At 39.7% G+C, this 16,799-nt stretch overlaps 1 protein-coding gene and 1 long non-coding RNA gene across 2 annotated transcripts; one reads left to right on the top strand and one right to left on the bottom strand.

The window, feature by feature from the left end:
* Positions 1–10,620: 10,620 nt before the first annotated feature.
* LOC130138040 (uncharacterized) lies at positions 10,621–11,858 on the top strand. The gene is made up of 2 exons (XR_008816465.1): positions 10,621–10,999; positions 11,553–11,858. It is a non-coding gene; the product is annotated as an uncharacterized LOC130138040 (long non-coding RNA).
* A 1,315-nt stretch (positions 11,859–13,173) lies between these two features.
* LOC130137878 (uncharacterized) lies at positions 13,174–13,818 on the bottom strand. The gene is made up of 2 exons (XM_056310384.1): positions 13,366–13,818; positions 13,174–13,293 (listed from the first exon to the last, which is right to left on the bottom strand). The coding sequence occupies exons 1-2, from the start codon at positions 13,816–13,818 to the stop codon at positions 13,174–13,176; spliced, it is 573 nt and encodes a 190-aa protein (XP_056166359.1).
* Positions 13,819–16,799: the final 2,981 nt, after the last annotated feature.

The following is a 16,799-nucleotide window of genomic DNA, read 5'->3' as shown; positions in this document are numbered from 1 at the left end:
CTCGAAAAAGAGATAGCATTACTCATCTGTAAAAGCTGAAAACCAATCTATTATGGTTACTCGAGTTGACGTACTTGAATCCTATCAATTAATTAAAAAACGATATAAAAAACCGAGTAATACACTACTCTAACGAACAACTAGACAAATTACACTTATTCGTTGATAAAATGACACCTGCACATTAATTAGCGAAGAAACTCGTTAATAACAAACGTTCATCTTTCTCCCATTACGCATATTTTCCAATACGTGTAACTCAAACGTGAAACTTCAGAAATTCGTTTCGATCAAACGTACTTTGGAATCAATTTTCGTTAAACCCCATGGCTCTACAATGCTCTAAACTATCATTTCCATATATATATATATATATATATATATATATATGTATCCATAGCTCGACAACTTCTAAATTGAAAATTACTTCGAAAATTACTCCAATCAAATGAATAATGGACTTGAATATTAGTCACCCGGCATTGTAATTCAGAGTTGATTCAGCTTGTCGGGACGTCAGGATTGGCTACGCGCGTATAATTTTTCTCTTTTCCCCTTTTCCCCCTTTCCATCTCAACGAACGTCTTCTTCTTTCCTCGTTTACTTCGCTGGCTTCTTCACTTCATCTGTTGAGGAAGATATAAGATGGATTGGGCTCGGGCTTTAGGGAAATGGAACGAGTTTTATAAAGGTCTGTGTCGGGACAATATATTACAGCTTAACCCTCAATGATGAATTTAGACATCTATTTCGCCAAATCAATGATATAATCTTCTTGAACTCATTTAGGTGATTTTCAACATGCATGTCCATCTCATTACATGAGATACAACGAGCCATTATCAACTCATTCTTTTCCTTTTCCGGAGTTGTGGGCAATTCATCCTCCTCTCCCACTCCCAGGGCCTTCCACAAACCTCGTGTTCTTAGCATTGCGTGCATCTTGATCCGCCATACACTAACTCTGATCGATCTTCTCCATTTCAAGTTTTGTCGTTGTAGAAAACCCTACAAAAATCACAAGGACTCCTTATCTCTTAGTATTACCTAGACAACACACATCGATAGATCTTTAATCTCCTCAAAATTCTCGAGGAGATCACTTTACCTCAGATAGAACTCTCAAAACCTCTCTCAATGTGTTTGAAATGGCTAACATCAAATGGCTAAGTACAGTTTGCATATGGAACAAGGAAAACATTCTTGCTGCAAAGTCCGTTATCATCATGGTCCTAGATGTGGGTTACGAGGCTCTGGTCACTCATTCGAACCCATTCATAACTCGGAAAAAGTCGACCATCTGAGTATGAAAACTCCATACATGGATTCAGTTTCACCTGCACGTGTGACTTCGGGTTCTACTAAATCCATATCCTCAGTCGGATGGGGATGCTGTGGCCTTAAACCTCCTACATTGCATTGTCCTTTCTTCATTCATGTGAAACTGAGTTAGGCCTCAATACTGCAAACTAAGACACGGTTACCACATATAGTAAAATAGGTAAATGAGAAGGAAATTAGACAAAACAATATACAAGTCATTGGATGGAAAAATATGCATATAAGGAACGTCACTAAAATCATTGCGAATCCAGGAGAAAATTCTAAATATATTCACGTAATAAATGATTAAATTGTCGTATTCTAGAATATGGAAGTCATTGACTAATTTTTGATAAAAAGCGGAGAAAATCGAGAAATTTTACCTTAAATGGAGAAGTGAAAGGATATATTTAAGCCTATCATGGATTCTATTGTACTCAACAAGAGTAGAAGAAGGAGAGCGGGTCGATAAAGCAGGAAAAAAATCTAGCTCTTTTTCATTGTAGATCATAAGATTTGGACAACTTCTTGCAAAGGTTAGTCGATTTCTCTCTTTCTCTCGTTTGATTTTATGAGTCCTGGATTGTGAATCACTGTTTACGGAGAAATTTGTGATTCTGTTGAACGATTCAAGAGTTCTAGAAGTAATTGCTTGGAAATTTCATGCAATTTTGACATGATAGTTTTCAATACAAACGAGGCTATGTAACTGTGCTCTCGTTTGTGTTTTTTCCCTAGCCTCCTCTCTAGGGAAATCGATGAGGGGGGAACTTTTTATCTTTGTTATGTTATCGCTATAAGATTCAACGTACTTTTACCTAATGCTGCAAAAATGGACTTTTGATACGACCTTTCAAAAGTCTTGAAAAAAGCTTTCTACTCGCGGGACAATTTTGACATCTGTTGTTGGCGGCCGATGTGAATGACGATTTGTGACCTAGTTATCTGTCATTGCACAGTATTACATGAAATTTTTTCGGCCTATGAGAAAAATTGGATTCAAATGAGGACTTTTGGATCTAGGTTTAAATTAAAGTCGACAACGATAAGGCTCTTTCTCTCAATCTCACTGCCTCTCATCATCACTATCATTTAAATGATTCCAACATTATGATTTGGAATGTTATCATTGACAATTGGATTCCAATGGTCGGGGGCGCGATTGAGAGAGAGCTTTTTCATGTCTGTCGTTCACTTAAATTTAAACCTAGATCCAATGGTTGTCGTGTAATAAATTACATCAAAGGCCAGAATGATTTTATGTAACAATGTGCAATGACGTGGAAATTACGTCACAGATCGTCATTCACGCCAACTGCCGCATATTTTTTTTAACTATATGTCATGTTAAAAGTGTCTTGGAAGTGAACAATTATTTTTTTTTTTGAGAGGTTCAAAAGGTCATGTTAATCTATATGGCCGTTTGTTTGGATGATCTCTTGAGCCTGAGTACTATGTATGGTTGATCTCTTATCTCTTTCAATGGTGGTGATCTATATGGCCGTTTGTTTGGATGTGTGGAACGTGGAATCATTCAATTGTGCAAGTTATAATCATGTTACTTATCCACATATTTGATTGAGTTTTTCAACAAAGCCATCACATTTAGTCCATTGCACCTTTACGAGAAACAAAAATTGTCGGAAGCAATCAATGAAGAAGTAACGGTAGGGTAGAAGGATACATAGGAAGAGGGGGTCGCAAGAGGAAGTTGGAGATGAAATGAGAATCATTAAAGGTGAGATGATCTATCTTATGGATCACGTAGGGCAAGAGAAGATTTCACGGAGTGTTGAGACTCGAGTACCATTTTATCGTGGCAAAATGGACATGCACTTCATTTCATCTTCAGGGAATGAGTTTATGTCTTGGCATATTGTCACATTGGCAATGAAAGATTTGAAACATTATGTGGACTTCTGTTTCAGGATGAGAAAGAGAAAGCGGAACGATATCGCATGGCACTTTTGCACTGTGGTTGACGGCAACGTCGGACGTGTCCGTTGCAATTTCTGTGGACACGTGATGTGGGGAGGCGTGACTCGACTTAAGCATCATCTGGCATGTATCAAAGGCAACGTGATCCCCTGCAGGTGCTGCCCTCCCAATGTAGTGGCGCAGATTCAGGAACATCTCGGCCAGGGCTCACAAAAGAACGAAGAAAGCGTGGACGGTGGTAGCGAGCAAGTGAATGACGTGAGAAGTGTAGGAAATGAAGGGCAATTACCGCAGGATGATGGATATTGGCCCAAGCTTATGCGTATGGCTGAAGAATTTCTCACCCATTTCTCGCCAAAGAAGGAAGAAAACATAAATGGTGGTAGCGAGCAAGTGAATGACATGAGTGGTGGAGGAAATAAAGAGCAATTACAGCCGGAGCAAGATTGTTGGCCAGAGTTATCCGATGCGATTCATGAATATGTCTCCCAAGGTTTGCAAAACAACGAAGAAAACATAGACGGTGGCAGCGAGCAAGTGAATGACATGAGCTGTGAAGGAAATGAAGAGCAATTACAGCTGAAGCAAGAATGTTGGCGAAAGAGTGCCGGTGACGATATGTTCCCATATTTGTTCGGAGAACCGGTCCGCCGTGGTCGGGTAGCTAGGAATCTAGGGAATGAGATGGAATTGAAGCTGAAGATTGATGAGGAAAAGCGTGCACCCGAGGCTGCGCAATGTGTCGGTGAGCTTACTTTCTGGGGGAATGGAATCCAGCGTGGCGAAGGTTGTAGCGGAACCAAGCCCGTGCCATCTTACCAAGAGTATGGCATGACCGGTACTGATTCCGATGATAGTAGCGACCTAGGGTTCTAAGCCCTGATCCATGTGTGCCTTAAAAGAGAGAACCATCGAGTTAGGTCTCTTCTGTTTCCTTCGTACACTAGCATCTTAGCTATAACTTTGGCATGCTCTGTGCCTATGCAATTGAATTTGGGACAAAGTGACTGTTTATTATAATGTTGGTGGTGTTGTAGCGTGCTTGGGTTAACAGGTGCATGGTGGTATGGTTTAGTTCATTGTTTCGAGATTTTTATATGCGATTTGGTGATACCAAAATCATTTTGAAACATTTATGTGCAATATTGCAATATTTTGAAATATGTCAAGGTCATGAAATCTTATATATGATGATTGATTTGGGTGGATGTTGATGATGACGTCGGAAGTATTAGATACTTAGTATTTAAAAATACTCAAGAATTGCAGATCATATTGTTGGAGATATGTAATAGATGGGGAATTTTTTCTTTTTGGGATGACTTAGATTCAACTTAGGGATGAATAATCTCTTAGGGATTCATTAGATTTTAGATTATTCAACTTTTATTTTGTGCTCCTTGTCGCGACCTTTTCAGAGGTGAACATCAAAAGGAAAGCCCATGGACTACTAAATAGGAAGAAAGGTTCCTTTCACGAGACAATCGCTCGCGTTTAGCATGGACTCTCGTAAGCCCTACCAACCACAACTTGGTACTCGATTTAACATGCAATTTTCTTACCTTGCGGAGCAACCACTAATCAATTAGGATCGATTAGACACTTAAGTAAAATGAGGGAGTACATTTTACTTCTACGAATAAGAGATTCAATGGATTCGGGGCCTTATTAAGCTAGATTATTATAATGCTCTTTCTGTGCATTTTCTGTTTATTTTCAAAAATATTTTGCAAGCAATTTTGATTGATTTTAAGCCTAAGCCAGTAACATGCAAGAGTAATCATGGTGGGTGCGCTATCAAAAATCTAACACTCAATAAACCAAAACAACAAATAAATCACTAGAAATAGGATTAACCTCAATGCAAAGCAAAGCATAAATTCGTTACGATTATGTCTCAATACCTGCAAGATGTTAAGAAGAAACTCATGCATAGCCTAAACATGAATTGCACATGTAACGCAATTCTAACTAATTCTTTTTGGGTTTTTTTGGTATATGAAAACTAAATTACATGCAATGCATGAGAAGCAATTTTAGTCTAAGTTCTATGAATAGTGAATTCTAATTTGAGTTAATGACAAGTGACTCGAACTATCCAAATAACCCAATCCTAATGACGAGTAAAATTATGACATAATCTAACATGACATGCCATCTTATTTATATGAGCCTAAACATGCAATCATTAAGTGACATGGAAATTTTGACATGGAAATATGATGATGTGGAAATAATGACATGGCAAGTGATGACATGGAATTGATGCGGCTAATTCTATATGATATATGCATATTATTTTTGTGATTTTCTTTTAAAGTTAAGATAGGAAAACTACCTAAAATATGTGATTACCTAATTTAAATTAGAAAATAATTTATATTAAATCTTACTCTAAATTATGAAATTTCCTAAATGACTACATGTTTCCTAAGTATGCAATTCTAAAATAGGAAATAACTAATGAATGCATTTATCCTAATATGAATGCGATTTTTTTTGTATTTTTAAAATAAAAAAGTTTACTAAATTGGTAACGTGCAATAATATAAACCCATATAATTCAATATCCACCATAACTCAAAACAAAAAATCAAAAAAATCAAAAATCCAATCTTACGTCTCGCAGTTCGAATTCTTGATTATTGACATTTTCAATACGGGAGCTCTCCTAATTGAGGTTTGCCTAAAAATCCACTAAATCAAAGTTGGAATCAAATAATTCAAACTACGCAATTATATAATCAAATTAGGTTTAGCTCAGGAAATTACCTGGGTCGGAATATTGCTTTCCAACAATGACCGGGGACGAGGAAACTTGCAGCAATTGCAGTCTAGGACGATTCGCGGTAACCGACGAGGCGACGTTCACGGTGGTTACTGGCGAACAACAGCTAGGGAAGTGGGATCGCGGATGCTGTTGAAGTTGGCAAGGCGTTGCCGTGGACGATTCAGATGCGGCTGTGCTGCTGTGGCGCGAAGAACAACATGGCCCGGCGAGGATTGAACAGCAACGTACGTTGAGATTGGCAGGACACAGCTGACGATATTGACAACGTCAAGACCTGCAAAGAAAAGGGTGACTTGCCGGTTTTTGCCGAGAAGTTAACAGGTGCATCGCTGGTTGTTTGCAGCAAGGACTCTCTGGGTAATCACCGTGGAGTATCGTTGAGAGACTGGATCGTGCTGGAGCTGCTTTGGAAGCGGTGAACTGATCTGGATGGCTCGGAAGCACACAGTAGTCACTGGACTCGTCGGGATTTGCCTGCTGGGCGCCGGGACTGTTGGACACTTGCTGGGTTCTCTGGGCGTCTTGCCGGAGGAGCTTGCTAGGAGGTCGACGGTGCTGCTTAGCAGCTAGGCTCAGTGGCGAGGATGAAGTGGCGTCGCTGAACTGGGTGCTACTGGAGTCGCTTAAACCTGCAAGGGAACTTGGCAAAAGGCACGGTGACTAGTTGGTCACGATGGCAGGACTCGCATGGGCACTTACGGACGTTGAGGGACGCTTCAAGAACCGGACGAGGCCACCAGAAAGTTTGGAAAAACACCGGGGGATGCAGGAAACTCGCTGGGTCCACTAATGCTGGTCCGGATAGTCGTGGGATCTGCAAGAATCTGCTGCGCTGCAGGAAGCTCGCCGGGATTGTTCGGACTTCACTTGCTGGTTGCCGAGTTTGAGTGTGTATACTCTTAATCAAACGCCAAGGATCCACGGAAGACCCAAGGCATAATACCATTTTTGCTTTGCAGAAAATCTCTCAAGTCATATGAACTTTGATCAGAAATTATTCTCTCTATTTTACCGATGGTCAAATGAATGGGCTGGATCTCGAAAATTCCAATGCAATCCACGACCGATTATTGAACTTCTCCATTTCAATTTTTGTCATTGTAGTTCACGAAGTTGGCTTCGAACCAAAATAATAAACCTAGGAATAAACATTCAACACGCGACGTTTGCCTAGTTCGGTAAATTTTACCGACATTCACAACAAGAGTAGAAAACCCCAACAAAAATTACAAGGACTCCATGTCTCTTATTATTATCTGGACAACAATTACATCGTTAAATCTTAACCTTCTCAAAATTCTCGAAGTGATCACTTTACCTCATGTAGAACTCCCAAAAAACTCTCTTAATGTGTTTCTAGTGGCTAACATCAGATGGCTAAATACAATGTAATTATGGAACAAGGAAGACATTCTTGCTGCAAAAGCTCGTTTATCATCGCGGTCCTAGATGTGGGTCGAGAGGCTCCGGTCGCTCCTTCGAACCCATTTATAACTCAGAAAAAGTCGATCATCTGAATCTGAAATCTCCAAACAAGGGTTCAGTTTTGCCTGCACATGTGACTTTTCATTCTACTGAATCCATATCCTCAACCGGATGGGGTCCTGTGGCTCCATACCCCATACATTGAACTGTCCTTTCTTTATGCAAGTGAAACTGTGTTTGGCCTCAATACTACAAACCAAGACACGGTTACCACATTTAGTAAACAAGGCAAAAGAGAAGGAAATTTCAATATACAAGTCATTGAATGGAAAAATATGTCGCATATAAGGAACGTCACTAAAATCATTGCGAATCCGGGAGAAAATTCTCAATAAATTCACGTAATAAATGATTAAATTGTCGTATTCTAGAATACGGAAGTCATTGACTAACTGTCGATAAAAAGCGGAGAAAATCGAGAACTTTTACCTTAAATGGAGAAGTGAAAAGATATATTTAAGCCTATCATGGATTCTATTGTACTCAACAAGAGTAGAAGAAGGAGAGAGGGTGGATAAAGCAGGAAAAATATCTAGCTCTTTTTCATTGTAGATCGTAAGATTTTGACTTCTTGCAAAGGTCAGTCGATTTCTCTCGTTCTGGCGTTTGATTTTATGAGTCCTGGACTGTGAATCATTGTTTATAGAGAAATTTGTGATTCTGTAGAATGATTCTAGAGTTCTGGAAGTAATTGCTCGGAAATTTAATGCAATTTTGACACGATCGTTTTCAATACAAGGGACGACGTTACGTACATGTGCTTGTGTAGGTGTTTTCCCTTTCGCCTTCTCTTCCAGGGCAATCTAGGGAGGGGGCACTTTTTATTTTGTTAGGTTATCGCCATTAGATTCAACGGAATTTTACCTAATGCTACAGACCGTCTTTGAAAAGGCTTTATCTCGTGGGACCATTTTGATTTCCGTTGGCGGCTGACACAAATGATGATTTGTGACCGGTTGTCATGTCACTGCACATTATTACATGGAATTATTCGGGCCTTTGAAAAAAATTGGCAGATGACGACTGTTGGATCTAGGTTCAAATTTAAGCCAAAAATGTAACGACGATAAGGCTCTTTCTCTCGATCTCATTGCCGCTCGTCGCCACTATCATTTTAAGTGATCTTTTCTTTTACCATCGTTATGATTTGGAATGTTAGCATTGACGATTTGATACCAATGGACGGCGGCGAGATTGAGAGACAGCTTTCTCATTTATGTTGTTCACTTAAACTTGAATCTAGATCCAACGGTTGTCGTTTAATAAATTATATCAAAGGCCAGAATGTTTTCATGTAATAATGTGCAATGACATGGCATAACAGATTGTAATTCACGTCAACGGCCAAATAGATTTTTTTTAATGATGTTTTGTTACATAAGGCTTAAGTGGATGCCGAAATTGTCTCAATGGAAAAATGTATGCTTCCTTGAAAGACATTTGAAATATCATGTTAGAAGTGTCTTGGAAGTTAACAATTATGTTATTTTTTTGAGAGGTCCGAATGGTCATGTTAATCTATATGGCCGTTTGTTTAGATGATCTCTTAAGCCTGAGTACTATGTATGGTTGATCTCTTATCTCTTTCAATGGTGGTAATCTATATGGCCGTTTGTTTGGATGCGTGAAACGTGGAATCATTATTTGTTCATGTGTGAATGAGGTAGCTTATCGTATTTCTTCAATCTTGAATTTATGCGGTATTTCACCTTTTCATTTTCTTGAATCAACATATTGTTATCAAGAAAAAGAAAAAGAAAAGAACTCCATGTTTAAGCTAGTTATAACATCACATAGGGCAAGAGAAGATTTCATGGAGTGTTGAGACTCGAGTACAATTTTATCATAGCAAAATGGACATGCTTTTCATTTCATCTTGAGGGAATGAGTTTATGTCTTAGCATATTGTCACATTGGCAATGAAAGATTGGAAACATTATGTGGACTTGTCTTTCAGGATGGGAAAGAGAAAGCGGAACGATATAGCATGGCAGTATTGCACTGTGGTTGACGACAACGTTGGGCGTGTCTGTTGCAATTTTTGTGGACATGTGATGTGGGGAGGCGTGACTCGCCTTAAGCAACATCTGGCGTGTATCGAAGGCAACGTGATCCCCTGCCAGTGCTGCCCTCCCGAAGTAAGGGCGCATATTCAGGAATATCTCAGTCAAAGCTCACAAAAGAACGAAGAAAACATTGACGGCGGTGGCAAGCAAGTGAATGACATGAGAGGTGGAGGAAATGAAGAGCAATTACGGCCAGAGCAAGAATATTCGCATAAGTTTGTCAGTGAGATTGAAGAAAATCTTCCCGACTGCTTGCAAAAGAACGAAGCAAACATAGACGGTGTTAATGAGCAAGTGAATGACATGGGAGGAGAAGGAAATGACGAGCAATTACAGCCGAAGCAGGAATGGTGGCAAAAGAGTGTCGGTGATGATATGTTCGCATATTTGTGTGAAGCAGCATTCGATTATGGTTGGGAAGCGAGAAATCTAGAGTATGAGATGGAATTGAAACGAAAGAGTCAAGAGTATGAGCGTGCAGTGGACGCTGTGCAACGTGAAAGCGAGCTTACTTTCTGGGACGACCTAATCCGGCGTGGCGAAGGTTGTAGCGGAACGAAACCTGTGCCATCTTACCAAGAGTATGGCATGACCGGTAATGATTCAGTTAATAATAGTGAGCTGGGTTCTAAGCCCTGATCCATGCGTGCCTTAAAAGAGAGAACCATCAAGTTAGGTCTCTTTTGTTTCTTTTAGACAATAATAGCTTAGCCAACTTTGGGATGCTTTGCGCCGATGCAATTGAATTTGGGACAAAGTGAATGTGTTTGTCATAATTTTGGGGGAAAATTACCAAAAAAGTCCTAAACCTATTGCAATTGTGCCAAATCAGTCCTAAACCTTTTTTTTTTGGCCAAATCAGTCCTAAACCTTTTGTAATTGTGTCAATTCAGTCCATCCAGCCATTTATAACCGGAAAAGTCTGATGTGGCATCCTAATCAGCACCGGCGGCGTCCCGGAGCTGACGTGGCCGCCGGAGAACTTTAAAAAAAATAGAAAACTTAAAGAAATGGTCGGCCATGGCTGGAGTTCCCAAATTGGCTGGATTTCGTTTCCAAAATGAGCTAGGGAACCCTAAATCGAAATCTTCACAAATCGATCTCAAATTTGGGCCCCAAATCTGAGTTGACGCTCGGCTGACGCCTTCGTCCGACGCTCACCTGTTGCCTTCGCCGGACGCTTGCTCGAGGCTTTGCCCAGATTCGCTCGCTCGACGCCTTCGTCCGACGCTAGGCCGACGCCTTTGTCCGACGCTCACCCCTGCCTTCGCCAGATGCTCACTCGAGGCTTTGCCCAGATTCGCTTGATCGACGCTTGACCAAACCCGTCGTCCAGCACCTGACACTCGTTCTACGCTTGCTCAACGCCTTCGCCGTCTTGTTTCTCGAGATTGTGGTATTTTTTATTTACGACGAGGCTTCATTGATTTCGCTGGGTGTTATTTCTTGGGTTGGATGTGGATGGTCACAGGTCTTTAGATTTCGTTGACATGGGTTTGTCGCTATCATGGGTTTGTGGTTGTTGAACTGGTTTGTTTGAAATTGCTGGGAAAATTGCTAACATAACATGGGTTTGTGGATGGTCACAGCTTGTTTGAAATTGTTGACTCGCCCAGAATGTCTCTGTCTTTCATTGATAGTGATGGTGCATACAAAAAAGAGAGAAAATGTCTTTCATGAATGACTCTATCTTTCATTGATGGTCACAGCTCGTTTGAACTGAATGTCTTTGTCTTTCATTGGCACTATCTTATATTGGCTAAGAGGCATCAAAATGCTATTATGTAGTTATAGCTTATACTGATATAACAGCAGTCTAACTCTGCATCTGTACTTCTTACACTGTAGGACAACCTAAAGATATCAACTAATCATTTGATTATTGCATGGTGATTTATACTCTGTTGGTGCTTGTTTCTGATCAAATTAATTTATACATCCTTTTGTAGAACCTTGGGCAAGACTGATCCAACTAGTTCATCAGAGAGAGAATTTCTCGCATATAGTTGCTGCCTCTGGTTCATTTGGGAAGAATATCCTCCCTGGAGCTGCTACCCTCTTAGATGTCTCTCCAGGAATTTCATAATCAATAAAGTTTGTTACGTACAATGGAGTTCCTGACCTATTTAAAAAAGATTCATCTTCTAGTGTGCAATTTGGTTGATGACCATGAGTTTATGAAAACATAATAGGCATCAGTTGCTTGTTGAACTTTGACAGTGACACATCATTCACTATATCACATTTTTTTCACATTTTTTCTTATAAGATCCAAGATAAAGATGATGGGTTACTGCCGGTGTTTTGCCTCAGCTAAACTAGACTTCACTCTAATATTGTCTTATTTCTTTATACTGTGCTCACCATTGTATATAGGAATAAGATAGCATGTTGACTCTATTGCTGTCTTATTTATTCTGGAAATGTATTGTGTACAGTCCGATATACTGGTGCTCACCCTTGTATGTTGACCATCAAATCCACATCTTTTCAGGTGTAATCTGATTCCATAGATTCAAAGGCTCACAAGGCTCCTGTGTTTGACAATCAATGAAGACATCATCGAATTCGTCACAATCGATGACATCAGTCCCTCTAATCAACAACGATACATATGCGTTTTGCTATTGTGGTCTGAAATGTCCTTTGCAAATAGCAAAGACGAAGGAGAATCAAGGAAGAAGATATCACGGTTGCCCAAAATATAAAATTGGGGAAAGTTGTGGTTTTTTTAGTTGGGTTGATGCTGAAATTAGTCAATCGGCAAGAAGTGCGTCAAAATATATGCATTGGAGCAATGTCGAAGAAAAACCAATATCGAGCCATAATGTGGATGATGGCAATTCAATGGACGCTATGGACGTTGAAGTCAAAGCTCTCAAGAGACAACTGAAATGCATCAAACAAGATGCAACAAAGTTAAAGAAACAAATTTCGACATTGAAGACAATGTTGGTTGTGTCGTGGCTGTTTTTTGTAATTCTAGGAAGCATGTTATTTAAAAATTTGAAGATGAATGATGTAATGAGCTTACCATAAGATCTGTTAACATCGATTATGTTATGTAAGCTGTTTTAGTAGATGTTTTGTATCGATCCACATGGAGTATGAACATGAATGAAATGCAAGTTGTTTTGTTTGCAATCTCCTTTGTTCCATATGCAATCTGTTTCTCAACCACAACATGAGAGACATATAATTTCTGCTGTTTTGACCTGCTATTATGAATAAAGAAGTACTTGTCCAGTGAGTATAAAAGAGCAAACGATAGTATGCACAATTTCACTACTTCATGAACAAACAACTACAATACAGTAATCAAGCAAATGACAAATGCACAAACCCATTTCATTGCAATAAAAACACGGTTCACAAGCATAGTACTTCACCAATCCCATCTGCTATAAAAATAGCCATCAAAAAAGTACATACACAACCCTGTTTCACTAATTCCATCATCGATAAAAAAGAACAAATGAATCAATACCACTTCACTCAACCCATTATCACAAAAATACGACCATAACATGTCAAAACTAAACCCACCCCCACAACTGCCACCCCCACGTCTCATCGCTTTTGCTTCTTCGAGCTACTTCTAGCACTTGTACTCTTAACTTGAGCAAGAGGATTCACACTAGTATGGCCACCACCACTACCACTTGCACCTTTACTAGTACGTCTTTGAACCTGCAAAAAGTATATTTGTTTAAAGTCATATTGACAAAGCAAGCATGACATAATAGAAACGGAATTACTAACCAAAATTTTTTGCCTTGAAAATTGTGTTTGCGAAGATGTAGAGCCAATCTTCTTAATTGGACATGTTGAACTGTTGTGTCCCATCTTCGAGCAAGTTCGACATGTCATCTTCATTCCTATCCTTGACATCCTAGTTCCACTTGCCACCTCATCTTCCTCCCTTGATCTTTTCTGTTTACGTCTACCAGGCTTCACCCTAGCTGGAAGTGGTTCAGGTGGTTCCCCATTAGTCTTTTTCCAAAATTTCTCTCCCCGAATCGGCATCATCATGTTCTCATATGCAGCTAAGAACTTGGCCTTCTTATAGCACTCATCAACATGGTCATATGCATCTTCTTGTCTATGATTTATAGCAGAAATAGCATGGGGACAAGGAATGCTAGTAAGCTGCCATCTTCTACAAGAGCAGTCTCTCTTGAATACATCCACCACATACTTTTCACCCTTATCCATCACCTTGTATCCGGTATCACCATTCCATATCACTTGGCAATACGTTGCACCAACTCTATTTTCTTCTAACTTTCTTACGATTCTTGGACCACAGTCCCTTCTCCACTTAGCACATGCATCCCTCTGTGTATGCATTCTTGTCATTATCATTATCCGCATGTCCTATAACATACTGTAAATGGACTTACACCTAGCATGTATAATTCTTCCATTGAATGCCTCACATAAGTTGTTATCAACAATGTCACATTTCACATCAGTGGTGAAGAAAGCCCTACACCAGTGCTTTGGCTCTGTTTGCACCAAGTCATGATATGTAGCAGGACTAATTTTCTTCAATGCTTGAGAGTGTTCATCATACTCTATCATAATACTGCTCTTAGCACACTGCCAAAACAATCTTTGCATCTGTATCCCCTTATACTTCTTGCCCCAATTGGCATAGATATGTCTAGCACACATCCTATGCTCAACTGAAGGTAGCAAATCAGCCACAGCTCCTAAAAGGCCCTACAAAAGATTATTGCAATGTAAAACATATGTTACAAGTCTGACTATCTAATAGGCATAACAAATAAAAAATTAAATAAGGAACTTACTTTTTGTTTGTCACTAATTACAACCCAACCCCGTCCATATGTGTGGAAAATGTTGAGATCATACATTAAATTTGTTAGGAACCACGTCCAAGTGTCTCTGCTCTCAACTCTGACAATCGCCCAAGCAATTGGGAACATTTGATCATTTGCATCCCTTCCAATAGCACACAAGATCTGGCCTTGGCAAATTCCTTTCAAGAAGCAACCATCTAATCCCACAACTTTCCTACACCCACCAAGGAATCCTTTCTTACAAGCAGCAAAACAAATGTACATTCTCTCAAACAATGGCTTAGATTGCATATCCGGCTTTTCAACTTTCAATGTAATATTACTCCCAGGATTTCTCTCCCTAAGCTCCTCCGCATAATCCCATAGTTTTGCATATTCCTTCTTATAGTTTCCCATCAACACTTTATAAGCAAACAACTTAGCCTTCGTACACTGGACTATACTTACATCTAAGCCCAACTGTTCCTTGATTAGCTCCTTAAAAGCAATAGTTTTAATAGTTGGCATTGCTTTTATCTTAGGAAGATAGTGATTTGCCAACCAAGAACTTGTCACCCTTCTATTTTTGAAGCTAATGCTACATGTATGCTCTGAATGGTAGGTCTTCACATGAAATGATTCACTACGAGCATCAACGGATCCAGAAATCTTCCAAGGACAACTTTTATTAACACATTTTGCTCTAACAAACTTCTTATCAATCTTTATAAATTTTATCTCCCTACGCTCAGCTATCGAGTACTTTTTCAGAGCATCTTTGAATTGCTTACTGCTATCAAATGTCATAGCCACGATAAACACGGGCACTACACAATTTGGATCATATCTTGGAAACCGACTTCTCCTTCTAGTAAAATCGCCATCTTCTCCCTCTACGTCAGATCCCAAACTGTCATTTGCATCTGTTTCATAGTATTCCATTTCATAACCAGTTTGAGTATCAACAACACTGTCCACATCCAATGGTTGGGATGGTACCAATGTTGTGGATGGTTCTCCTATAATTAGATCCTTTGTGGCCTTCCCACAGAACTTGGTCATGTTCTTTCTTGCTTCTAAAAGCTCCTCATTATCAAAATCATCATCATCCGTCGAGAATCTTACATCACCAAGAAAATCTGTCTCATCGTCATCGTCATCATCCATATTATCACCCTCTATGCCAATATGATCACCTTCATCAATTGGGTCATCAGGATCTAAACCACCCATGTGCTGAACAACTGTCTCATTAGCTAAACCAACATCATCATGAGCACCTTCTCCGACCGCTTGACCAACACCCTTACTCAGACCAGCACCCTCACCCTCACCTACACCCTCACCGACCCCCTTACTCCGACTAACACCCTCACCCACGCCCACACCGACACCCTGACCAACATCCTCACTCGAACCAACACCTTCACCCACATTGACATCCTGATTGTCACCCTCAGATGCCTCATCGGCTGCAAAATTTTCTCCATATATCTCAATTATCCCATGATCCAAATAACTGAAAAGTAGATCGACAACACTACTCTCATTCCATATATATCTCAATCCATCTTCTAGAGATTTTCCAGGAAACTTAAAATAAAGCTTTTCAAATGTATTATTTACCCCATTCTTGATGTCCCTGATAAAGCTTTCATAGCTCCTTGAAGTGATATCAACCTTTACTAAATCAATCTTCCCCCCTACATATTCAAGCATTGGGCGACGATAAAAATTTCCACCATGGAAAATGCAAACCCATGCTGACTTGTCGTTCATCTTCACCCTACACAAAAAAAACATATTGTATGTTGTAAGCAGCCACATAATGGAGATTTTAATTTGAGCAACCTAGAGTGCTACCAATATGTGAAGATTTTGACTTTAAGCAGCCTAGAGTGCTACCAATATGTATATATAAACAGAATTGCTCTCTAATTTACAAAATTTTAACTAGGTCATTCTACTAACTAATTTTTTGCAAGTATGAATGGTCCTCTCTAATTTACGAGAATTTAACTATGTTAGTCTACTAACTAAAATTTAATCCCTTTGATCCAAGAGTTCAAGGTGAATAATCAGTTTGCTCAGCACAGTCAGTTTGCTTTCAAGTTTGCCAATCATGGGGAAGGATAAAAAATTATCCCACACGCATCTACTTTCAGTTTCAAACTGAACTGTAATAAGGCAAATGGATTATAAAAGAAGACAAGGGTAAGACACTATTTTGGGACCACGACAATATACCTTTTGACCGTTCTTCGTTGAGGTCGGGACCACCACGTAGATTTGTCGTGTTCGCTCAACACTTTCCGACAACACAATCAAAACGGGACCACTTCACTTGCTCGTGCTTGCTGCGAATGGACAAATCGGGCCTGGTCGTGGGCG

Source organism: Syzygium oleosum, unplaced genomic scaffold (assembly GCF_021117445.2).
Source record: "Syzygium oleosum isolate NSW1041296 unplaced genomic scaffold, Sole_v2.1 Sole_v2.04, whole genome shotgun sequence".
Lineage (NCBI taxonomy): Eukaryota > Viridiplantae > Streptophyta > Magnoliopsida > Myrtales > Myrtaceae > Syzygium > Syzygium oleosum.
Note: the sequence above shows the minus strand (reverse complement) of the source record. Positions and strands in the feature narration are given on the sequence as shown.

Bases quoted from the DNA above. Each gene is read 5' to 3' on its own strand.
- LOC130137878 (XM_056310384.1), bottom strand. From the start codon at position 13,818: ATGGATAAGGGTGAAAAGTATGTGGTGGATGTATTCAAGAGAGACTGC. The intron at 13,294-13,365 runs GTTAGTAATTCC...TACTTTTTGCAG, and splicing joins TTTCAAGGCAAAAAATTTTG to GTTCAAAGACGTACTAGTAA.